This window comes from Diabrotica undecimpunctata, chromosome 7, assembly GCF_040954645.1.
Source record: "Diabrotica undecimpunctata isolate CICGRU chromosome 7, icDiaUnde3, whole genome shotgun sequence".
Classification (NCBI taxonomy): Eukaryota; Metazoa; Arthropoda; class Insecta; order Coleoptera; family Chrysomelidae; genus Diabrotica; species Diabrotica undecimpunctata.
The window spans coordinates 125,182,228-125,205,499 of record NC_092809.1 but is presented as its reverse complement, the minus strand read 5'-3'; the positions used below and the strand labels follow the sequence as shown (position 1 = coordinate 125,205,499).

The 23,272-nt window shown below is 33.9% G+C and overlaps 1 protein-coding gene across 1 annotated transcript in view; it reads left to right on the top strand.

Annotated features, from left to right (window-relative positions):
* The window catches only part of LOC140445779 (uncharacterized), a 139,368-nt gene that overhangs the window by 21,741 nt on the left and 94,355 nt on the right, over window positions 1-23,272 (top strand). Inside the window, exon 2 of the mRNA XM_072538117.1 lies at window positions 1,251-2,080. Coding sequence (XP_072394218.1) covers window positions 1,257-2,080 — 824 coding nt within the window. The 5' untranslated portion in view covers window positions 1,251-1,256. The remainder of the gene's footprint in view (window positions 1-1,250; window positions 2,081-23,272) is intronic.

Sequence of the window (23,272 nt, the reverse complement as noted above, 5' to 3'; positions counted from 1 at the left end):
TGGCACGTGCTTTTTCAATTCTGACTCTTATTTCTGCAGTATAATCGTTATTTTCTGTGATTATCGTTCCCAAGTAAATATATTTTTTTACTCTCTCAATCTGCTGGCCGCCTACCGTTAATTTTTCGTTTGTATTGTTGTTCTTGCTAATTTTCATGAATTTGGCTTTTTTGATGTTAAGAGAGAGTCCGTATTCTCCACTATATCTTAATATTTTGTTCATTATTCTTTCTAAGTCTTCCAAGTTGTCGGCTATTATGACTGTATCGTCGTCATACCTAATGTTGTTAATTAAACTTCCGTTCACTTTTATGCCGACTGTCTCGTTTACCAAAGCTTCTTGTATGATTTCTTCAGAATAAGCATTAAACAATAACGGCGACAGTATGCAACCTTGCCTGACCCCTCTCCTTATCTCCACTTCTTCTGACACTTCTCTTCAAATTTTCACATTTGATCGTTGGCTGTAGTATAGATTTGATACCAATATCAATGACACATATATTTACTTTATACCCAAAATTTAGCAGTGTTAAACATTATGGAGAACTCCAGTGCAGTTTGCCGTGCCTTTTACTAAGACGAAAGGTGGTCTGCGAATTCCATTAATCGTTTAGAGGTGTGAGTTGGTTGAATGTACTGTATCTTCTGAAACTGCTTTCTTGTGGCAGGCGTGTAAGTTAAATGTGATGTTTATATGGGATTAAGCCATAATTTATTGTAATAACAACTACATTTTTAACTAAACAAAGTTTGACGTTTCGATTTCAACTCCGGAAACCGTTTTCAAAAAGATTTTTTTTTAATTCTAGGAAATGTATAAAATAGGAAATATATTTTAAAATAATCTTTTTGAAAACGATTTCCAAAGTGGAAACCAAAACGTCAAACTTTGTTTAGTTAAAAATATAATTGTCATTACACTAAATTATAGTTGTCTTGTTCCATCCATTTTAGTATTTCTATTTAATCCTGGATTTATTATAAATTCAATATTTTCTTTCTTATTCGACTAACAAGATATATAGCTTTTGTTTTTTCCATTTATTTTATCAGCCGATTCTAACTGCCTCTCCACTATATATATTTTTTCATTTTCTAATGAGTTCAGTGTTGTATTTAAATAATCCAACATCTCATAGCTTTCCTAAATATTTAAATATAATAGTCCTTGCTTTACAACTTTCTTAATATCAATCTAAATCGTTATATTATTAATATGTATATTACAAACTCTTCTTTTCTTACAGATTACGATGCCTGAGACAGCAACCAGTTCTCCCGTAGAGGAGCGTCCTCTGTCGTTGGCTCGTCACGACTTCTCGCTCCCTTCTTCGGGAAGCAGTAATCGATCCTCTTCCGCCAGCCGATATGAAGGCCAGCTCGGATATCAGCAAGTACCATTACAAAGCACCATGAGCCACCATAGGGAAAGTTCCGCTTTTGTGCCGGTTGTCCCTTCACGAAATATGCATCAAATGATGTATTCGGGCGAAATGCATCCCCTACTCGGATCGGAACTAATTCGAGAAAGCAGAGATCGATCTGAAGGAAAATCTGCAGAAAACGGTGCTTCTGCATCTGGTTTTCCTAGTGTTAGGAAAACCTCCTCGTCCGGATTTGATTTGATGGCTATCATGGCAGATAAGCGTAAAGAATTACAATTCCGAGAAGAAGCAGTATGTGTAGCAGCAGCACATGCTGCTGCTCTAATGCTTCCTCACCGACCTAGACCCCCTGCTGGTTTATTGGAAGCATCTGGCAGTGCGCAAAACCATTCGTATCCCGGATTTTTACCTACGTCACCAGCCGGTCCGGCTTCTTTTACATTTCCAGGAGGTAGCACTCTGTTCCCTCCGGGACCTCCGCAGATGCATGCTCACTTAGACAGGAGGCTACTACGAGCACCCGGTCGGGCTTCGCGACCTAAAAAACAATTTATATGCAAGTATTGTAATAGACAGTTTACTAAGAGTTACAACTTGTTGATTCACGAACGTACTCACACTGACGAACGGCCGTATTCTTGTGATATTTGCGGTAAGGCATTCAGAAGACAGGATCACTTGAGAGATCACAGGTTAGTACTTTTTATTTTAAATTTAAGAAGTTATTAATTTTGAATAAAATAAACAGACATTTCATGAGAAAAGACAATACTTAACAAGCAAAATCAAACTTTATTGCCAACGGGCACTCTAACTATTGTAGCATTTTTAAATTCTTTGGTATATATTGAAATCCCCTCGTATATGTTAAATCATCGAAAAAGTATTTTTAATCCATTTTGCGTCAACGAGTTGATATAAGCAAATTTTACAGTTTGTTTAAATTTATCACAGACGCATATTCTTTGGTATTTTTCTGTGATCGAAGCCGCTTAATATTCTGCGTTTCAAAAAAATATTCCCGTTTATATGTTTTGTTTATACCAAGCTAAGCGAATGATTTTTAAGAATTTACCTACTCTCGGTAAGGCCGGTCGCTGTTAAAGGCGTGTTTAGTTTTACTGGAGTCCGAATGTAGCATCAAAGTCGTAGTTTTTTCGTTTTCGCCCTTTTTCATGGGAAAATGTGTAGTGTTGTATCAGTTAATTGTGCAGTATGTGTAGTTATAGAGATTTGGAAGATGGGCCATTCAAAGCAGATGGGTTTAGTTTAGTCGGAAAAACCAGCAAAATTTGTTAAAAAAAAAGTGATTTATACTCAAAGTAATGTGTCAGTTCTGGTAGGAGTAATCACTGTTTTGTTGTATGCCGTATCTCATCTGAGTTCATGTTCCATTGTTGAGTTTTTAAGGAGACAAGTTGCGTGGCAGTGAATCTTAAGTTCCAAGCTCAGAAATGTAAAGTAAAGCAATTTTAGTGAAATCCAAGAAGGAAGAGCCTTTTTCTTTCATCCAGCAGGAAGTTTTCTCAAAGCGGCGTCCCATTTTAAATAGCTAGAGGACCTTCTTGTGTTTTGTTTTGCCATTTGTCCAGGAGATTCATGTAAGTACCCTCTTTTTGTTTCATTTTTGTAGTTGCCCCAATCCAACCCTCTTGCCATTCACTTATCCACGACCCAGTTTCTCCAAATAAACCCTGAGCGCCGTTCGCGCATAAGTTTCGTTTATTTTGCTTGCTCTATCTCTAGCTCCGTAATTTCTGTCCCCAATTTTCAACCCCCTTAATAATACCCTATGTGGTAGGCAAAAATATTCGTTACACTATAATAAAAGGAACGATCAATTAGAATAGTAACAGTTTACATACCAATTCCCGAGTAAAAAAACCTAATTAATCGACAAATGTGGCTTGGATACACTTGGATACACACAACATCCAACGACGTTAGAATAATTTCTCATAGGAACTGTTATCAAAAGAATGTATTTTGACTCTAGAAATCTTTGCCTGTATTGCGCTGTACTTTGCTCCTTAATTTTACATATGTACACAGATCGTTGAGTTAAACATTACAAGAGACGTCATGGTGTAATCTATTTGGACTAGAAGACCAGAAATCATAATTTCTCTGTATATTCTGTGTTTTGCTGATCATTCCTATGGCTGCATGAATAGAGTATGGACAGTTTTTTTTATTGAAGGATGTTTTTAATTTAAAACATATTGATGCTTTCTGTAACCTGGATGAGAGCATGTATTATTATGCATTATGTGAACCGATATAGGTTCATTGTCGTCATCATCAACAGTATATTGATATCCTTGCATATTATGGAGTGGAGCACTCAGTTTTGTCAGCGCAGCTAAAACAGATTCGTCTTAGAGCATTTATCCCTAACGCTTAATGCATCTGGCTATCAGGCTCTCTTAAAGGATAATATTTTGATGTACCTACATAGGATAACTAAAATAAATGATACTGGAGCTTGACGTTCTGGATATAATTTTGCAGTACATATACTGCATAGAAAACATTTTAAAGATATAATTGCTGCAATAAGAATTAAACGCTGCAGTTCATAGAACATGGGCATCCAAAGCAAGTACTCTGCACCACGTGTTGTATAGACGAAACCTAAAGAAACTAGTCGAAAAGCTAGATTAAGATTAAGATGGTGGGATGGTGTAGATATGATACGAGGAAAATCGGTGTGCCAACTTACATTAAGCTGTTAGGAAATAAAACTAAAATATTGTTTTAAATAGGATTTTCATAGAATTGTTATACCTCCTTATTCTTCTGGCTAATTTTCCGTCTATTTATTTTAAGAGCCGAGCCGTCTTTGTAATATTTCTTTATTAAATTAAATAAATGATTTCTACACATCTTTAAAAAGAATCATAGTCATAGTTCGTTAATATGTGTTCATTTATGTCCAAAGAGTTCTCCAAATTTGGCCTATGTGGGTAAAAGTAAATATTTACATAATAAATTCCGACTGGTGTGGTATACACTGTGCACGTTTTACTTTTACGAATGAACTAGACGGCGGACTTACCTCTCGCTCTTAGTCACACGTTAGCAAAGGAAGGCGGATTTACTATAATTATTATGGGCATGGTCGTACCCGGTCACGACTTTTGTGTTCGATATGAAGTACTTCTTGTACTCTTGGTGGTAAAATGTTAATTATATTTTTATATTTGTCGCTCGGGTAGTTACAGTGTTTGCTATATTATGACCGCTTTAGTATATTGCCAAATATTTAAAATTAAAACTGTTAAGTACTAGTATCTTGTATTTTATTATGTACATTAATAAAGTTGCACAAGGAGTGGTTAATTAAAAGGGTTAAGTAATCTATGCCGACAGAATAACTAACATGTTATATTTGATAGACACAAATTTGGCAGTTGTTCTCAGAAAACATCATAATGTCACCAAAATTGACTGCGCAACAGAACAAGTGAAGTTCACAGAAAGTACTACGTTTGCTCACAGTCGATCAAAACAACAACGCGTCGATGATTTAGAGCGTCGTTTGCAAATTTTTCACCTTAACCAACAGGAATTTTCGCGTGTCGATATAATATGACAATTAGTCCAGTCGGGATCGGGATAGTATTTGACCTTGCATAGCAAGCTGCACCACATTTTGTTATTCTAACCTTTAGAGGAAGTCAATAGTAGTGTAAATTTAAAAATTGCGACTGAATTCCGCCTTTGCGTCAGCTGCCATCTTGATTTTTAAAGGATAACCGTTTTTGCTTAACATCTCACAGCATATCTCAAAATGGTGTGGATTGAAATTGTTGTAAATGCGATTTAACACAATTTCTTATTTACAAATTTTTTAACGCGATGTTATAAGATAAGATTTAACATGAAGGGAACATACATTTTCCCTGCTCGAAAAGTTGGACAACTTTGTCCAACTAATAGAGCCTGCCAAATGATTAGGCCGAGGAGGAAGTACTTGAAAAGAAACTAATACGCTAAGGATATTTGCCGTGGTGGACGACAGGTCGTGGAATGCAAATTGTAGATTCCCCTTGTCGGTAAATCCATTAAAACGGATAAGTTTTAGTTTTGACTAAAATAAATATTTTTTATTAGTTATTCCAGAGACTTCTTGCTTTTTCTTCTTCTTCCTCTTTACAAGCAATTCTGCTTGTTCATTGGCGGATTAATACCTTTATGGAAGGTTGTCACTCCATCTTTTGCGCGGTCGTCCGATACTTCTTCTGCCGATTGGTGACTTATCTCTTGCTATGTTGACGACACGGGTCTCCTCCATTCTGCTTATGTGGTTATTCCATTCTTTTTTTTATTTCGTGTCCATTCATTTATACTATACACTATGCGTTACATTTTCTTCTAATGTCTTCACTTCTCTTTCGATCTCTCAGCATATTTCCTGTAATTCTTCTCTGTACTCTCATCTCTGCCGTTTCCAGTAGCCTTCGCGTTGTGGCTGTGTCGGGTCTTGTTTCTGAGGTGTATATAATTATTGGTATTACACTGGCTTTATCAGACTTTATTGACTTCATCTCAGTGTTAATGGATCTGTTTCGCCATATAGTGTTATTAAGGCATTCTGCCAGTATATTTGCTTTTTGTACTTTATCTCTCTCTTCTTTGTCCAGGTCTCCATAGCTGGACAGTGTGATTCCCAGGTATTTAATTCCATTACTTGTTCAATACTGATGCCATCAATTTCTATTTTACATCTGGTTGGTTCTTTGCTGACTACTATTGTTAAGTTTTCTGAGATGAGATTGTCATATTAAATTTGTTTGCTCTTATGTTAAATCTGTAGACCAGTCTTTGCAGACTACTTTCATCTTGGGCTATCAATATTGCGTCGTCTGCGTAACAGATCAAATAAACCTGAATCACTTAATGATCTTCGCCCAATAAGCATTCTACCGGGACTGTCAAAAATTTTAGAAAAGGTTATCTATAAACAGATATACGATTATATTTTTAGAAATAATGTAGTTACGTATATACAATCAGGCTTTAGAAAAGAGTTTAGTATAACGACCCTGCTTCTTGACTTAACAGATAATATACTTCGATCATTTGATGAAGGAAAAGCAACCTCAGTCATCTTGCTTGATTTTTCTAAAGCCTTCGACACTATTGATCACGCTCTTCTGTGTGCTAAATTGAAATATTTTGGATTTGATGATACATCCTTACTGTTTTTCAAATTTTATTTGGTACATCGTTATCAAAAGGTCATAATCGATAATAATTCATCAGAATTTGCATTTGTCAATTCAGGGGTGCCTCAAGATTCGGTTCTTGGTCCTCTTCTTTTTTAATTATATATTTCCGACCTGTATAAATCTTTAAATAATCTGAAATTGCACTCTTTTGCAGATGACACACAACTGTATTTCTCTTTTAAACCTAACTCTGTAAATCAAGCGTCACAAAAAATAAATCAGGATTTGGAATCTATTTGTACTTATTCCACTAGACATAATCTTAAACTAAATGCTAAAAAATGTAATTCTTTGTTATATTGTTCAAAAAATTATAAGGCCACTGTTCAGGATAACTTAAAACTAATTATAAAAAATGAACCTCTAAAAAATGTTAATAGTTGCAGAAACTTAGGATTCATATATGACGGTACGCTACGTTTTCAAGAGCATGTCACCCTTTTAGTAAAAAAGTGCTATTTAGTTATGCGTAAACTGTATAGAAGTAAAGGCCTTTTACACTTTAAATTGCGTAAGTTACTTTGTGAAACTATGGTAATGTCAATTCTTAATTATTGGCTCTTGGTATTTTATCCTTGCTTAGATCAAGTTACGAAATTAAGGTTGCAAAAAATTCAAAATAATTGTTGCAGATTTGTCTTTGGCATAGGAAAATATGATCGTGTATCATGCAAAATAAAAGAACTTCAATGGTTAACCATAGATAATTGATACAAATATCACCTCGCCTCATTAATAAATCGAATTATTTCATCGTCAAATCCTATTTATTTAAGGAACAAATTAGTATTTCGTGGAGACGCTTATAATCTGGATCTGAGATATCCTCATAGTCTTATGCTGCCAAGATATAGACTAGCTATTTTCCAGCGATCGTTTACTTACAATGCTGTTTTAGTGTTTAATAGTTTAACAAAAAATTTAAGAGATAAATCTCTTGATTTCATGAAGCGACATTATAAGAAATTTTTACTACAATCGCAGTAACGTTATTATTATTATATAGTATATTGTTGTCGTTATTGTTACCATTAGAAATTGTTTTGTTTTTATTTATCATTCATATCATTTATCACATAACATCACAAATTATTTTCTTTATATTATTTTTCTAGTAGCCACATGACTATTTCTATCATTTCAATATTATATTATTATTTATGTCAATTTATAAATAATTTTTTTTTTCATTTTCTACTTATTTTAAACTAACTTTGTAAACTTGAGGTTATAGCTAGACTTACAGACTAAATAAAGGCAATTTATTATTATTATTATTATATTATAACAAATATTGCATCTGTACACGATCTTCCACTACGAAAACCCTGTTGTTCATCTGCTAAGCTTATTCTCTGATTTATTAGTACTTACTTGTAAAATTTTAGTTGTAAGTTTTAGGGTAATATTTAACAAGTTTATACCTCTGTAGTTTTCTGACTGTTTTACTCTAATTTTTTAAATAGTAGAATTAGTTCGCTCGTTCTCCATTCTTCCGGTATTTTATTGTGTTTTATAATTTTATTAATTAATGTTGTTAATTGTTCTGTCATTGCTGCTCCACAAAATTTCAGTAGTTCATTTGGTAACCCGTCTTTACCTGCTGCTTTTCTGTTCTTCAGGTTTTCAAGTATTTTCTGAACTTCGTGTACATTTATCAGTGGCGGCTGGTGTGGTAAAATTTTGGGTAGGTCAAGCCAGTAAATTACATATAGCTATGTGTAATCAGTGGTGGATCCAGAGGGAGGGGTCACAGGGTCATGGCCCCTCCCCTTAAAAATATTTGAAAACCCACTTATCCTATTGGTGGTAAGACTAAAAGTGATATATAAGCCATACATAAGTTGCATACAATTAGGCGATATAGAAATCATGCAAATGTGATTTTTTTTTTCGAATTTTACGAATTTTTTTAAATTTATTTGGGCAACCGTGCACTTGTTTGCAATTGTGTTGTTTGTTTAAAAATATGTTACAATTATAGATTATGTTACATATTTTTTTATCATAATTTAAAAGAAAATTTATATTACAATTCGATAATTACGTTACAAGTAACAACGATGGTCGGCGTAGGCCCGATCGTCTGGTGCCTAAACGGCAAGCATAAACACGACAATATAAATCGTTGTCCGGCAAGCTGCTTAACTTCAAACGCTTTTTGTACGGAAATCTTATGTGAGCTGGATCGGCCAATTCCGATCGGGCCTATTAATGATATTTAAAATGCCTGAATACGATTCGATGCTTTTTGTGGTAATATAATAACATAGTTGTTTTAACGGACGCTAATGTATTGAGTGATTTAGTACATTTAAAAATTATTTACATGCATTAACATAATTTTTGAATATATGTTTTTTAATTTTAAAGCTCTTAAAATTATTGGGTAGGCCCGGCCTATCCTGCCTACCCCCAAAAGCCGCCACTGACATTTATATTAAGTTCTTCATAAGTGGTAATTTTTGGTGGTTCCTATTCTAACGTCGCTTGTTCTTCCTTTGCATAGAACTTTTTTAGGTAGTCAATCCACTTATCCTGTTCTATATGTTTTGTTTCTTTACCTCCGTTCTTTGACCTCTTATAAAGCATCATATTTTCTTTTGCAAGCCGTAAAAATCATGTTCCATTTCTTTCGAAAAGCGTTCCCAGTGATCATTTTTTATTTTTCTTAAAGTGCATATGTTTCGTTTCTAATTTTCTTGTAATTATGGTATGCCTCTTGTGTTTTGGTTGACATGGTTGATTTTTGTTTGAACTGTAAAAATATTGACGCAAAAATTCAATTTCTCGATTTATTCTATATATTATTTTTATTCCTATATTCTTAGAACAGTGCGTCCGTTTCTCCTAAAATAATTTATATTCTATTCGTTCGCATTTGGGAATTATTCACTAATAATCCATGTGTAAGATGTCAACAAAATGTAATTCGACAATAGGTTATAAATCCTCGGGTCACGCTCTAAGCTTTCACTTATCTTTCGGTTAAACATATTATTGGCAAACAACCACAATGGTTCTTTCTCATTTATTATAAAATGCCAATTTTATTTTAACCGCTGGATATCTTCTAACCGGAAAGTAAACCAGTATTGTAAAACTGTCACTAGAGAATAAAAAGTTCCTGTCGGAATTTATAATATAATTCAAGCCTACATCACTCCACTTCTTTGTGTATACTGTCATTTTCATTGTTTATCGAGGATTTTTTTCAATTAGGCTCTTATTCGTTTCAGCAGTTGTTTAAATGAAAGGTTGTCTTGTTCCTACACTATTTTCCTGTGTAACTGCTGTCTCTAAAATGTTTAATTCTCCACATCAATGTTACTACATCAGTACTTGAATCTCGATATTCCCTGCTGTTTTATTAGTCGTTCCTCTCCATTGACAACTGTGACTAATTTGCCGTGTTAATCTTCTTCATGTGTTTGTCTACACCACCAATGCAGTTCTGTTTTGACTTGTCCCTTGCATATTAATTTCTTGGCCTTTTTCTGTCACTCTTCCTTTAATTTTCCCTCCTCAATGTTTATTTTTTCGTTTGTCGTCAGTTGTGGTATTGGTGGTTCATTGTCGTCACCTTTAGCAAATTACTTTAGACTTGAAAGTAGTCTGTCCGTGTTTCCTTCTGAATGTGTTTTGTTTTTATTATTAGACTTTTACGGTCAAAAACCGCTTTGGTATTTATTCATTAAGAGGTTCTTCCATGCATCATGCAGGATTATTTCTAGTTATTTATTTGTTTCACTTACTTGCTTCTTCGTCTAGTAATTTATGTTTGGGAATCCAGCCAAATTAGCATCTTTTTAGCCCTGTATGAAAGTTCTTGTTATCTTTTTTTTTTTTAATGTTACATTTTTTTCTTTCCCTAGTGGTTCCTCATCTTTTTACAATATTATATGTTTCTTTAAGGATTGTCATTAAAGTGACAAACGGTTCTAAATAGAACGATGGTGGAAAAGAAACGACGGGGAATTCTACGTAAGATTAAGATGAGAGTGGAGGTTATGTTATAAGAAATGAACCGGGTATACGTAAGCAAAACAAAAATCGACGGACGGAGATGCATATTCCTTGCGTTGTTATCTGTTGCTAAATGGTTTTTGTTTTCTCGTTTTCTGTCTAGGAGTCTAAGGCTAAGGTGTCGGAGGGGATCGGTGAATTACAATTACCTTGTACTAGGCAATGTTGCCGATTTTAGCGCTTTATGTAGTTTGCAATATCTAATCCAAAACTTAAGGTACTGTATTCAAGATATAAAAAAATGAATAACGAGTATCTCCTTCACAGAGTCAGAGCTTAAACTACTGAAGGTCCCGGACTCAACTAAACAGCAAAGAGTTAAGTAACATTGCCGCCCATGCCATGTTTCTTTAAGCCCTGTTATTCTATTTTCATATTTGTGTGGTAGACAAAGATTCTCTATTTACTAAACTACCCGCCACTGACTTTTTGTAAAGATTATTCTGGTCCAATATTTATTTTATTGGCTTTCTGATTTTAGCACATTTTAGGTAATATATACCCTTCTCTGTCCTAAATAAACAACAGATATAGTTGTGGAACATATACACAGAACTAAAATCTTGCTAAGTAGACTGAACCTGATAATTTATTTAAGTTAAGGAAATATAAAATATCCATCAATCTGTGAAAAAATTTCATGAAAAAGTCATACAGGGTTTTGAAGATGGGCCAAATAGTTTGTTATTAAATTTGTTTATCCCAGAGAGCGATTATTTAAATATTTATTTTGGGTATTTACCCAAAAAGTGACTCTAAAGGTATCTAACAGATCCCATTTGATTGTTTGAGGCTTCATTTTTTAGATATAGTAAAAAAATTCAACATTTTATCAAAATTTTTATTTAAAAAAACCGTTTGAAAAAGGGCTGACTTTTTAACTTATAAATATTTATAATAACTAATATTTTTATGTCACGGCACTTACAAATTAGTGAACAAACACAATCTTTAAAAAATAAGAACCTTCTATGACCAATCGGAACTAAGATTAGTAAGGTAACTAATTTTTCTTTCTATTGAATGTTCAATTGTGGCTTATTCCCAGTAAAATAGTAAATTGGTTAAACATGGATTTTCTATTATGCTGAGATATCCAATCAATCCAGTTGATAAATTTTGATTTCCTAGCTAATCTATATTTAACGATAAGATTTTGTCTACTGGATAAATTTTTTTTTTAATTCTTGGTCAGACTGAATCATTCGGTTTAAAAGCGGATAAAATACAAAGAGTTTCACTTTTTTTTATTGTTGACTTACAATGCTTTTACGGCATTATTATTTAATCTAGTAGAAACTTTATCAAAATATTATCAAATATAGATGGTTCGATCCTTAATTCTTCCAAAGCAAGCGCTAAGTTTAAAACTTCTTCTATAGCTTCACAAATTTTATGTCTGCTGATTGAAGTAATTTGCTAACTTCGACAATCATTTGCAGAATTAGATGCATTATTTCCAAACACATATTAAAATCAAAGGATTTTATTGATGTAGTATGTCTTTACTTTTAGCTCTAGCTTTTGCATCAGTTGCATCATAAACTCTCTCTCCAATGGCTTCTCTAATTTCTTCAAGCTGATCTTTGACCACAGGAATTGCCTTAGCACGACAATCCCAACGTGTTTCAGATAAAGTTTCAAAAATATTATTATTTGTGAACTTCACAATCTCTTTAAATACATCATGCCTTTTTGGACTGCCTTCAATATAAGAATAAACCAATTCTGTTATACCAAAAAAATCGAAAATATTTGGATTTTCAATATGATTAGTGCAAGCGGCTATCCATGCTAGATTAAGGAAATGAACATGTATTTTCTGTACACCAGTTAGTTTCATGACATCACTGAAGTTCCGTCAAAACATACAGCTTTAACATCCTTCCACGAAACATTCATATCATATAAAGTAGGATTTATTGTTTCAAAAATGGTTTCTGCATCAGTTGAATTTAAACATTTTAATGCTACTAGCCTTTCAACTGGCAACCTACTACCGGAAATGACATCCAAAATCTCATTTACAATCACAGGAAGAGGCTACCCTTTTACTTTCTTCTAAATATTCCTTAGAATTACATTTTTGAGAGAATGTAAAATATCATTTTGAATGTGGGCCGATTCCAAGTATGCTTTAAAGATAAAGTCATATTGTTTAAGAAGTTGTACAATTTCGAGAACCAATCCTTTTTGATTGCTTTCTTCCGTTTCATCATGACCACGAAGAGGTTTTCAATATTTTACTAGAACTATAATTATATCAATTAGTTTCTACATATAATCTAAATTTTTGCCGCTGCTTCTCTCTGGCTTTCAGTTCAGCCTTTTTTTTGCATTTGAAGATCTACGGACTTCACATTATAACTCTTAAGTTTGTGTGCTAAATTCATGGCAACTTATATTTTAATGCGTTTTAAATCGTTCTATAGCTTTCTTCCATGATGGCAGACTTAATACTGCTATGCTAACACATAGAGCTTTTTAACTATTACGCGTTTATCAAAACTTCTTAATGTATCACCCTCAAATTTTCTTCAAGCTAAATTTTGTATCCTCGCGTTCAATTTTAAAATACCAACGGTGGCCCGTACTAGGTATATCTACCTTATTTATAACTTTCAACTTATTTCTTACAAAACTTTTACTTTTTAGAACGATCCCAATTTTGCGCCCCTCGAAAGTATGGGTTCCACGACACACGTGGCACCCGCTACTTCCACGCCTATGGTGTATATATAAAACTTCGTAGAAAAAAACGTTATAGAACAATGTTTGCGAAAAAATAGGCAAAATCAAGCGTACAATAGTGTTTAACCCAGCCTGAGAGACTTGTACACCACTTAAGAATGACATTCGGGTGATACAATTCATCGGGGCGAGGAGGATTAACTCGTGTAAACAGGAATCACTCCACAACGCCTCCATGCTCCAGACCATCCACTCCTCCAACCCCGCCATAGCACTCTGATGCGCTATAGAGGCTCTCTTATCAGCAAAGTGCTTATCATGTGGAGTCCTGGGTACAATGACTCTTACCCGAAATCCTACCCCGAACAAGGCAGGCCAACGTAAGGTGCTCTATTGCCGCTATCTCTAGTAACTTCATCGATCTGTATTGCTTCCTCGGTCATCGAGTCACCGCTCAGGGGTCGTATTTTCGAATTTATTCGAGCATATTCCGCATACGAAATTAGAAGAAATTCGCTCGAAATCCAGTTTTTTGTATTTTCGAATACTACGTGTACGAATTTTTTCGTATACGGTGACTCGAATGGGTCTGAACCATTTGAATTTCGATGTTAGTATACGATCAAAGTAATTGTTGTCATTTCAGTTGTCACTTGGCCCGTGTACGTCAGATAATATTTCGGCTGATAGTTTTTAATTGTTGTTATATAAAATATTTTTACATTGAACTTTGTTTTCATTAGCGGTTTAAATAATTTTTTAATAGAAAAAAATACAATTAATGCCCTTGCAGAGGCGGAAATATTAGCAGAACCGAGAGGCAGAATTTTCCCTCCCTTTCTTAACGATGTGGAGGATTATTCGGATGTACAATTTCAAAAATTATACAGATTAACAAAGCCTCTCCCAATGTAGTTGGTAGGCTTGAATAGCTCTTTTTTTTTGTTCGGCCAACACCGAACTAACATATTTTATGCCTTTTTTTACTCCTTTCAGCTAATTTACAAGCAACGAATTGTTTTAGATGACAAAAGCACTTTTTCTCCTCTTTTTATTTGAGTTTTGATTGTTCGAATTTGCATGTTGCTGGTGTAAATTCTTCTCGTATACGTATAACATTTCGAAGGACATTCAAAAATACACATTCAGATTCGTATACGAAATTTTTCGGTTCGGTGATTCGGCGCTTGAGGATATGGGCCCCACTTGCCCGTTTTTTGGGCTTTGTTAGTATTTTTTGACTCCTTTTGTTGTGTTTTATTAATTTTGTTTGGTAACCGAAGCCGTTTTTTTGTGTTTTTTTTTGTAGATTTTACGTCATTTTGAAAAAGAAAGATAGAAGTTTGTTCTGTGAAATGCTCATACCTATACCCCATGAAAAAAGTTATGGAGCAAAAAAATTGCGTTTTTGCTTTCTTTTTTGAATATATTTTTGACTTTAGAAAGTAATTTCGATAGAAAATTGAATTGTGAACAACTTTTCTAATTCACGCCTTTTTCAAAAACACACCCCTTAAATGGTAGCACTCCGCGGGTTTTTCATATTTTGGGGTCCATTGACCATATGAAATAATAAAACCCCTTTAACGTTGCAGTTTATTTCGTCTTCTTCTTCTTTTTTTAGATAGACATGACTCTGTCTGTTTTTTAATGTGCCTCCAGTAAGTTGTCATTCCATCGTTTGTGTGGTCTTCCTACTGATCGTCTTCCTATTGGGGAACCGTCTCTTGCCGTCTTTACTACTCTATTTGTTCGGCTTATATGATCGTTCCATTCTACTCTTCTATTTCTTACCCAGTTTTTGATGTTCTTCACCTTTGTCATATCTATGTCGTATTTCTGTACTTATAGCTCTGTCCCATAATGTCTTACCATCAATTTTTCTAAGTGTTTTCATCTCTGCTGTTTCTAACATCCTTTTTGTTAGTTTAGTTTCTTTCTAAAGTACATAATTAATATCCTAAAGGGAAACCGTTGTTCTGCAATTTTTTTACTTCCTTCAATCTGAATGACCTTTTCAATGGCTCGATTTATTTGGAACATAAAAATAATAATGTCTTTTATATTTGAATCTTGAATTGGAGCTGATTTCATATAATCCTGAATTATCCTGAAATAAACTGATTTCAGAAATACACTTAAAAAACAAATTAATGACACCGTTCTAAAGACCAGATTCCAACTGTCAATATAAGTAGAATTGAGAACATTAAATTTTAAGAAAGTAATTTTCTCTAAAGCCTAATCTTTTATTTCTCCAAAACAGGATTTACGTAAATATTTTTTAAAAATTGTAATACAATTTCCACCTCCTAATAATCTCTTAACGTTTTTTTATTGCTGTTGAATCAGTAGTGAACTTTTAATAAACCCTAACTACCAATTTATTAAGAGAACATATCAAAGTTCATATTTCTTATTAAAAGCACACATTTATGTCTACCTCTCTGCAGGCGCCATCAGATGCTCATTAAAAGTCTTTGCCTTGTGTAAAAAGACACAATTTTAATTTTTTTTTTCTTAAGAGTTTTAAACGAGGAATAAGTTTTTGTGGAATGTCAAGATTTACCGTTTAAAATATGCCCAATCATCAATTTTTTGCGGTTTTTCCTTAACAAGTGGAAACACGCAAATGGTTAACTGTTAATGGATTTTACTCATTACTTGAAAGTTAGTTATTATAATGGTTGTTGGCGATTGTTGTCGGTTCTGTTTAGTTAAATATTTTAAAAGAAAACTTATTTATTTATTGTAAAATCAAATTATTTATTGTAAATATCGTATTTTTCCGCAAGAGGAATTTTGTACCATTATGAAAGCCTTACTGATTTTAATATATTTTCAGGTTAAGTGTGTTATAATTTCTCCTGGGCATTATTTCTGTAGTCTTTAGTCTTGTTTACGTCCAACCCAAAATGAGAAAGGTACTTTGTGCAAGAGAACTAAAATTGGACTTGAGAGTTAGGCTGGCAAGGTGTTATATTTTCTCGACTCTGCTTTATGGGATAGAAGCATGGACACTTAACGCGTCGACTGCTAAAAAGTTGGAAGCATTTGAAATGTGGGTGTATAAAAGAATCCTGAAGATATCATAGACCGAGCATGTAACAAACAACGAAGTCATGAGAAGAATCAACAAAAGAATGGAAGTATTGGAAACCATCAAGACACGAAAGCTGTAATACCTGGGGCATGTTATGCATAATGAGAGATACAACCTACTTCAATTGATTATACAAGGGAAAATCCAGGGCAAGAGAAGTGTAGGAAGAAGAAGAATCTCATGGTTGCGTAACTTGAGGGAATGGTACGGATGCACATCAATTGAACTATTCAGAGCAGTAGCATCTAAGATCAGAATAGCCATGATGATTGCCAACCTCCGTCGCGGAGATGGCACGTGAAGAAGAAGAACGTCCAACCCTGTACACATACTTCCTTTAGCGGACTCCATGTTTGTTTAGCATGTATGATGCTAAATATATCTTTATCTTTCGAATATATATGAGGGGATCCATTCCAAAACTGGTCTTATCCAATTTTTTTAAAAATAAGATACGGGTGATTATGACATCTATTAATAACCAACTATAGGCTGTCACTTAAAACTGGCAAAATTCACTTGTCCCGCTTTAAAAGCATAAGAAAATCCAAGCATCATTCCATAACTACTTGCCTTATCGATCACGTCTATTATTCCAAAATTCATCTTGCCCGGGCGACCAATAGAAACTCAGAATTTGTATTTCGTACGTGTCACAGAACAATTATTATAATATTCATCATACGAACGACTTAAAAACGTTTTGTTCTGCTGACATTTAAACACTTCTTTAACAAAAAATTATTAAAGTTAAAAAAATTAATAAAATATTTAATAAAGTTAATATGAATATGAAAAAGACAGAAAAGATTTTATTTCACGTTCAAAGCGTCTATGTATCTATTGATACGTATTTCGCTTTAATAAAGCTCATCAGAATAGTTATTCATAGCCGTTCTTAACGTGAAAAATAAAATTCTCTGTCTTATTAGAAGTAACAATAACATGACTTACTGTTTCGAAACTATCTTACCGATTAATATGAATAATTAATTCTTTGACAAAAAATATTAAATATTTAATAACGTTAATATGGATAAATAAGGGAGGATAAGTTTAAGGGAGATGCCGCCTCAGTGATCCTACAAAATGGAAGAACAACAGCAAAATTGAAAAGGTAATTACACCTTTCTAATTTGAACATTTTAGGTTATGTTTCTGTTCTTCTTGTATAGATACGCGCTTTTTCAACTACCTTTTTTCCCAAAATTCAAGCATTCAACGGGAAAAACATATCGCTGTTCAATGCTCACAATGCAAGATATTAAAGATTTCCATGCCCTATTTTATTCCCTGAAAACGAAAACTGAACAAGAGGGAGACTGACTGACTGACTTCTAAATTGACAGATTGTGGAGTAAAGTCCTATAGAAGAAGTAAAGTCCTATATATCTTATAGAAGGAAGTGGCAAAGCAATACTTGAAAGGTGTTCAGTACTGGTATTTTAAGTTTGTAACTGCCAAAAGAATTGTAATTGAAAAAAATGAAGAGAAAATAAAAGTTAGAGGCGAGGAAAACTAAAGCAGCAATATAGGAGAGGCAAAACCAATTTTTAAACGTGGGAAACCCAGATGAAAGTTGTTAAGATTGAGAAAGGTTTGGCAGTAAATAAAAAGAAGGTTAAGGATGTCAAGAACTTACTAGACTCCCATTTTGCAGATCATTGGGTAGAGCTAGAAGATTTTATTTTTTTTAAGAGTTTCTGTGAGGAACAAGCCAACATTATTGAAACATTAGATGAAGAGACTGAAACGAAAGCGTTTTGCAAAGGGGCCTTGATCAAGACATTTTGCCAAGAATTTAGAATATCCTAATAAACCATATTCCCTTATTATAAAACTAATATTTTAAAATTAATAAAAATAAAATATATTAAATGTTGCTTATCATTTCATAAATTTTCTTATTCGAGCAGTCATGCCAAAACTTGTCTTGTCCATCTTTATTTATGGAGTTTCTTCGAAATTGATTTAACAGGATTTAAATGAGGGCTAAATTACTACTGTCAATGTTGTAACACAATCCACTACTGTATTATCAGGTGGTCTAATTTCCGTAGTTCTAGTAAAAACATTTTTCGCGAATTGTGAAATATTACTTAAAGTGGACAAGGGGCGAGTTTTGGAATGGAACCTCTCACATATTGCTAACTTATCAATATTTGCATTTTTTTCTTGGGGACTTCTTCTTCAGTATAGGTAACCAGATAATACTTTTTTTAGTAAGATGATAGCACTTTCTTTAATTTTTACCCCACTACTTCTATTAAAAGGTTGTTGAATCTGACCATTGGATTCTATGTTTGTCTCACGTGCAAGGTTCACTTTCATTTATTGTAACATATAGAGGTCATGTCTTCATATTTCACCAAAATAAAAGTTGTAGTATTCACAAGACATTTCATCCAATAAACCTCCTCTCAACTTAGAAAATATCTTCTACTTTCATATGCTGCATCAACATCCGTAAACCCCTTTAATCCCGTTCATTCCCTTATTACCTCAATCCCGTCTTCTTCCTTCAACAATATCCAACACCGTATCATAAAACTAATACCTCCATTAATTACTCCACTACTTAAAAATATTCACCTCCGTCTGACTAGTTCACTTCCTTCATCTTTATTTCCCCCTGGGCTAAACACCTTCCCTCAAAAGACACCTCACTCACCATATTTAACAAACATGAATCTTCTAACATTCTTATAAAGAAAGTATTTTTAGAAATTATACAAAAAAAATCATATAATTTCTCTATACCGATGATTCTGAAATACCTCTGGTATTGGCTGTGTAGTTATATACCACTCAACATGAACTTGTTAGATCATCTCGGTTGCCCTTAACATGCAGCGTTTACACAGGTAAACTGTATAGTATTCTATTGACTTTTAAATGCATCTCATATCAAAACAAATATATTGCTATTTGTTCAGATTTCCTTTCATCTATCCATTCAATCAATACAATTTGCACTGATCACCCATTAGTTCAAAACATTCATAACATATACCAAAATCTCTCACGATGTAACAGTCTCTCTCATATGGCTGCCTTCTCATACTGAAATTACTGGTAATGAAACAGCCGATCATTTTGCCAAAGAAGCTACCAACCATAGCACAATTCAACTAGCTAACGACCTCAACCTCGTTAGTAGAGAATACTTGGCAAAACTTATGGCAAAAGAGCAAAACAACTCTTCATGAACTCCAACCGTTTATTGGTGATCTCTCCCTGGACTTCCTAACTAGAAGAGAAGCATCGATTATTAGAAGACACATCACACAATCAACCACACCAAACTTACTTAATATCCTCAGGTACTCGTCTAATTTGCCACCCTTGCAATGTTTCCCTAACTGTGAAACACATCCTCAGCGACTGCAAACAATTCACCAACCTGTTTTTGTTTCTAAACCAACAATATGCAGTTTCTAAAAACCGCTCAACTCTACTACAAGTTTTAACTTAATAGACATTATTTAAAGTGATAAAATATTATTTGTTTTCATTATTTATTGTTCCTGTAATAGCCATTTTTGTCGAGGTAATTTATCTAAATAAAATAAAAAAGATATTTTATAAACATGGTCCTTCATTTTTTCTTGTTCATTGTTGAGCTTAGTTTTTGATAAAATCGGCATACTTCATCATATTTCCTATCCTTTTAGTCACATTTGACACAAGAAAAAATCTTTAGGTCTTATTGGTGTTCTAAATATGTTTAACCAGTTCAGCTTTTATGCAAAAAGTTGAGGTAATTTGTCTCTTGAGACATTGTAACAGTTACTGGCAGTCTGATTTCTTGGTTTAGATCTGTTTATACGAGTATATTTCGATTTCTAGTATTTATTTGTACTCCTATTTTCAGTGCAGATATCCCTGACGACCGAAAAGCTATAGTCAGTGACTCCATGGACCTGGCGATAGTGTATGTCATCTTCATATCAAACTTCTAGACTCTGGGTCTCTCGACTTACTTTTTCTAAATACAATTTTGAATACAAGGCAAGACACTCCCCTTCCTGGCTTAGTCCATTTTCACAATAGAAGGACCTTAAAATTAAATTCTAGATTTTGACTTTGCTATTTGCATCTGTAAGCAAGTCCCACAACCTGTGTGAATTTCATGAGTTGAACAAGTTGAAGCGGTATTTGAAATTCACCATAACCTAAAACAATTATTGTATATTTACTATGTCATATGGGGCTTTAAATTCCCGAATATGTGGTAGATACGAGGTCGAACTGTAGGGTTTTCACAAGAATATGTCACACAATAAAGCTTTGAATAGAATAGAATAGAAATATGCTTTATTGTCACTGAAAATTGTTTAATTTTATGGACAAAGCTTACAAAAAGTCAGGAAAATAACAATAACGGTTTTAAATTTAGTAATATCACAAAATAAAGGATACTAAAATAAATAATCCAATGCAAAATTGAAATAAATTGCAAATTGCGTAATAAAACCTTACGAACTACGAAACGATAAGTTTAAGTTGCTGCATGTGATACCAAATAATATAAAAAATACTTAAGTTACTTGTACATAAAGGTACTGTGATTTCTTAGTTATTCGTTAAGAAACTCTTCTACTGAATAATATGGTCTTTTAGATAGATAAGCTTTTGTCATTTTACGGAACTTGGGGAAAGATGTTGCAGATTTAAGTTGCAAAGATGGTTGTATAATTTTTTCGCCGAATACAGATTTCTTTACTAACTCAGTGGACGGGATCGGTAAATACACATCAAAGGTTGAATTTTTGGTCCATTGTTGATATATAAGACCGCTAGCAAACTAATAGATACTATTATACATTACTAGTATTAGTATTTTGCATTTCTCTAAATAGTGGTTTTTAAATTTTCAGATTTTGTGTTAATTGGAACTCTATGTAAAAATTTATGATGATCTGAAAGTAAATTATCTGTAACTTAGATTTGGATAGCGTAGTATATGCCTGAAAAGCATCAATTACTAATAACGCATTAAGTAAAGCACTGTATTTTTCCAAAGAGTACCTGAAGAAACCTAATTTAAATAATATATGCCTTTTTAAAGCTCCTTCGGAAGACTGTACCATAAATAGAACCTACCATCAATAAATATATTTTGCTTCTACCGGTTTTTTTCTTTGAATCGAGCGACTTCGAAAAACGCAACTTGTATTTTAAGCGGCTTTCAATTTTATTTTATCTAATTTGAATAAATTTGCCGCATAGCTTTCGTTTTTCGTGTGTGTAAGTGATGTTTTATTGAAAATAACGTTCTGTCCCATCTCTAGTTATAATCTCTTAGCACGAGATGCACGACATTCCGTCGGAATACCTCTGAACGAAACCAAAGCGGTGTTGCCGTAGTTGCATTTGTCCGTCGATTGGTGCTGGGTGAACGGTATTCTCATCTCGGATGAATAGGTACATTTTTCTTCATTTAATGTTCGTGAACATTTATATTTGTTTCTTAATCTTGAAGGTTTAATGTTGTTCTTTAACAATGGTCAAATATTTTTCAAGTGTGACTGTTATTATGTTCGTCTGTAAATCTTTTGAATGTGATTTAGTTCTATCTCATATATTAAAGCTTATAAACATATTGGACTTTTCCTTTTGTACCTTTAATAATGCTTAGGGTTGATGGCCATTGTGCATCTTCTTGGTCTAACATTAAATATAAAAGATAAAATAAAATATTCCTCGCAGACCAAAACGTATTGGTTGAAAACTAGAGCATTAATTGAACAGTCGCTCTAAATGCAAACAAAACGCAATTAAAAGGATCCAGAAGCCAGTCAAGACCCGGCAAAATTGTCCTAATTGTTCTATTACTTGGCAGAATATGTAGTCTACCTTTATACTTTTCATTTTCAAGATCTTTTAGGCCGCGTCTTCATCTACATCCATTACGGCACTCATCATCTCTTTTACTTCGCCTCGTGTCTCGGTCCAAATTTTTATGATGTCACAGGCCCGCTCTTTCCCAGCTGCTTCCTCTGTGGCTTTTTGGATCTCCTCCGTTGTATTGGGTGGGATTTCCTGTACCAAGATTGTTGTCTTCACGATGTCCCCTTTTGCCATCACTCTCGACATGCATGTATTATCAGAGAGGAGTTTCTTCACTTCCTCCGCTTAACTCCAGTGATATTCCTTGGTCTCTAGTCTGTCTGATCCTTTTTATGTCAATGTCTTTCTTCCCGCCAGTTTGTTTTTTGACGTGACAACGTCTTAAATTAGGTTGTGGCTCGGAGTCACTCATGAAAAAGTGTAGCGCCCGCTCACGTCTGTTACGATGAGTCACCGAACGAGAGAGAGGCCCGCCGGACCGGCGAATGCCTTGCGTCTCTCCCACTCAAACATGATCGGTCCGCTGCGCGCGCAGCACTAGAGAATTAGGCGCGTTGAATCGGTGCGTGCTTGTGTCTCTGTCTTTCTCGAGCGTTCTTGGCGTTGGAAAACCGAGAAAGCGTCATAATACAAGTTCACACGTGTGGTTAAAGTATCGTCAGCTGTGTCTGTAGTGAAAATGTGGAGTGCTTAGATTCGTCATTTACAACAACTACAACAATAAAGGTAAATAATTGTACACTAATATTTCATTATCGTAAACTATGATTGATTGATTAATTGTTAGATTGACACAAAAGTTGAGAAACTGAGTTTATAGGTTATGTCATACTATTGACAAATGTTGATAGTGTTAAGTAAATTATTAGTTTAAATCACTCTGCAATCAATCGTAATTCAGTCGATTGAGAAGAAACAGCGCGTTTCAACTGCAAACAACTATTGTGCAATTTAATAATATTCATATCAATAAATAT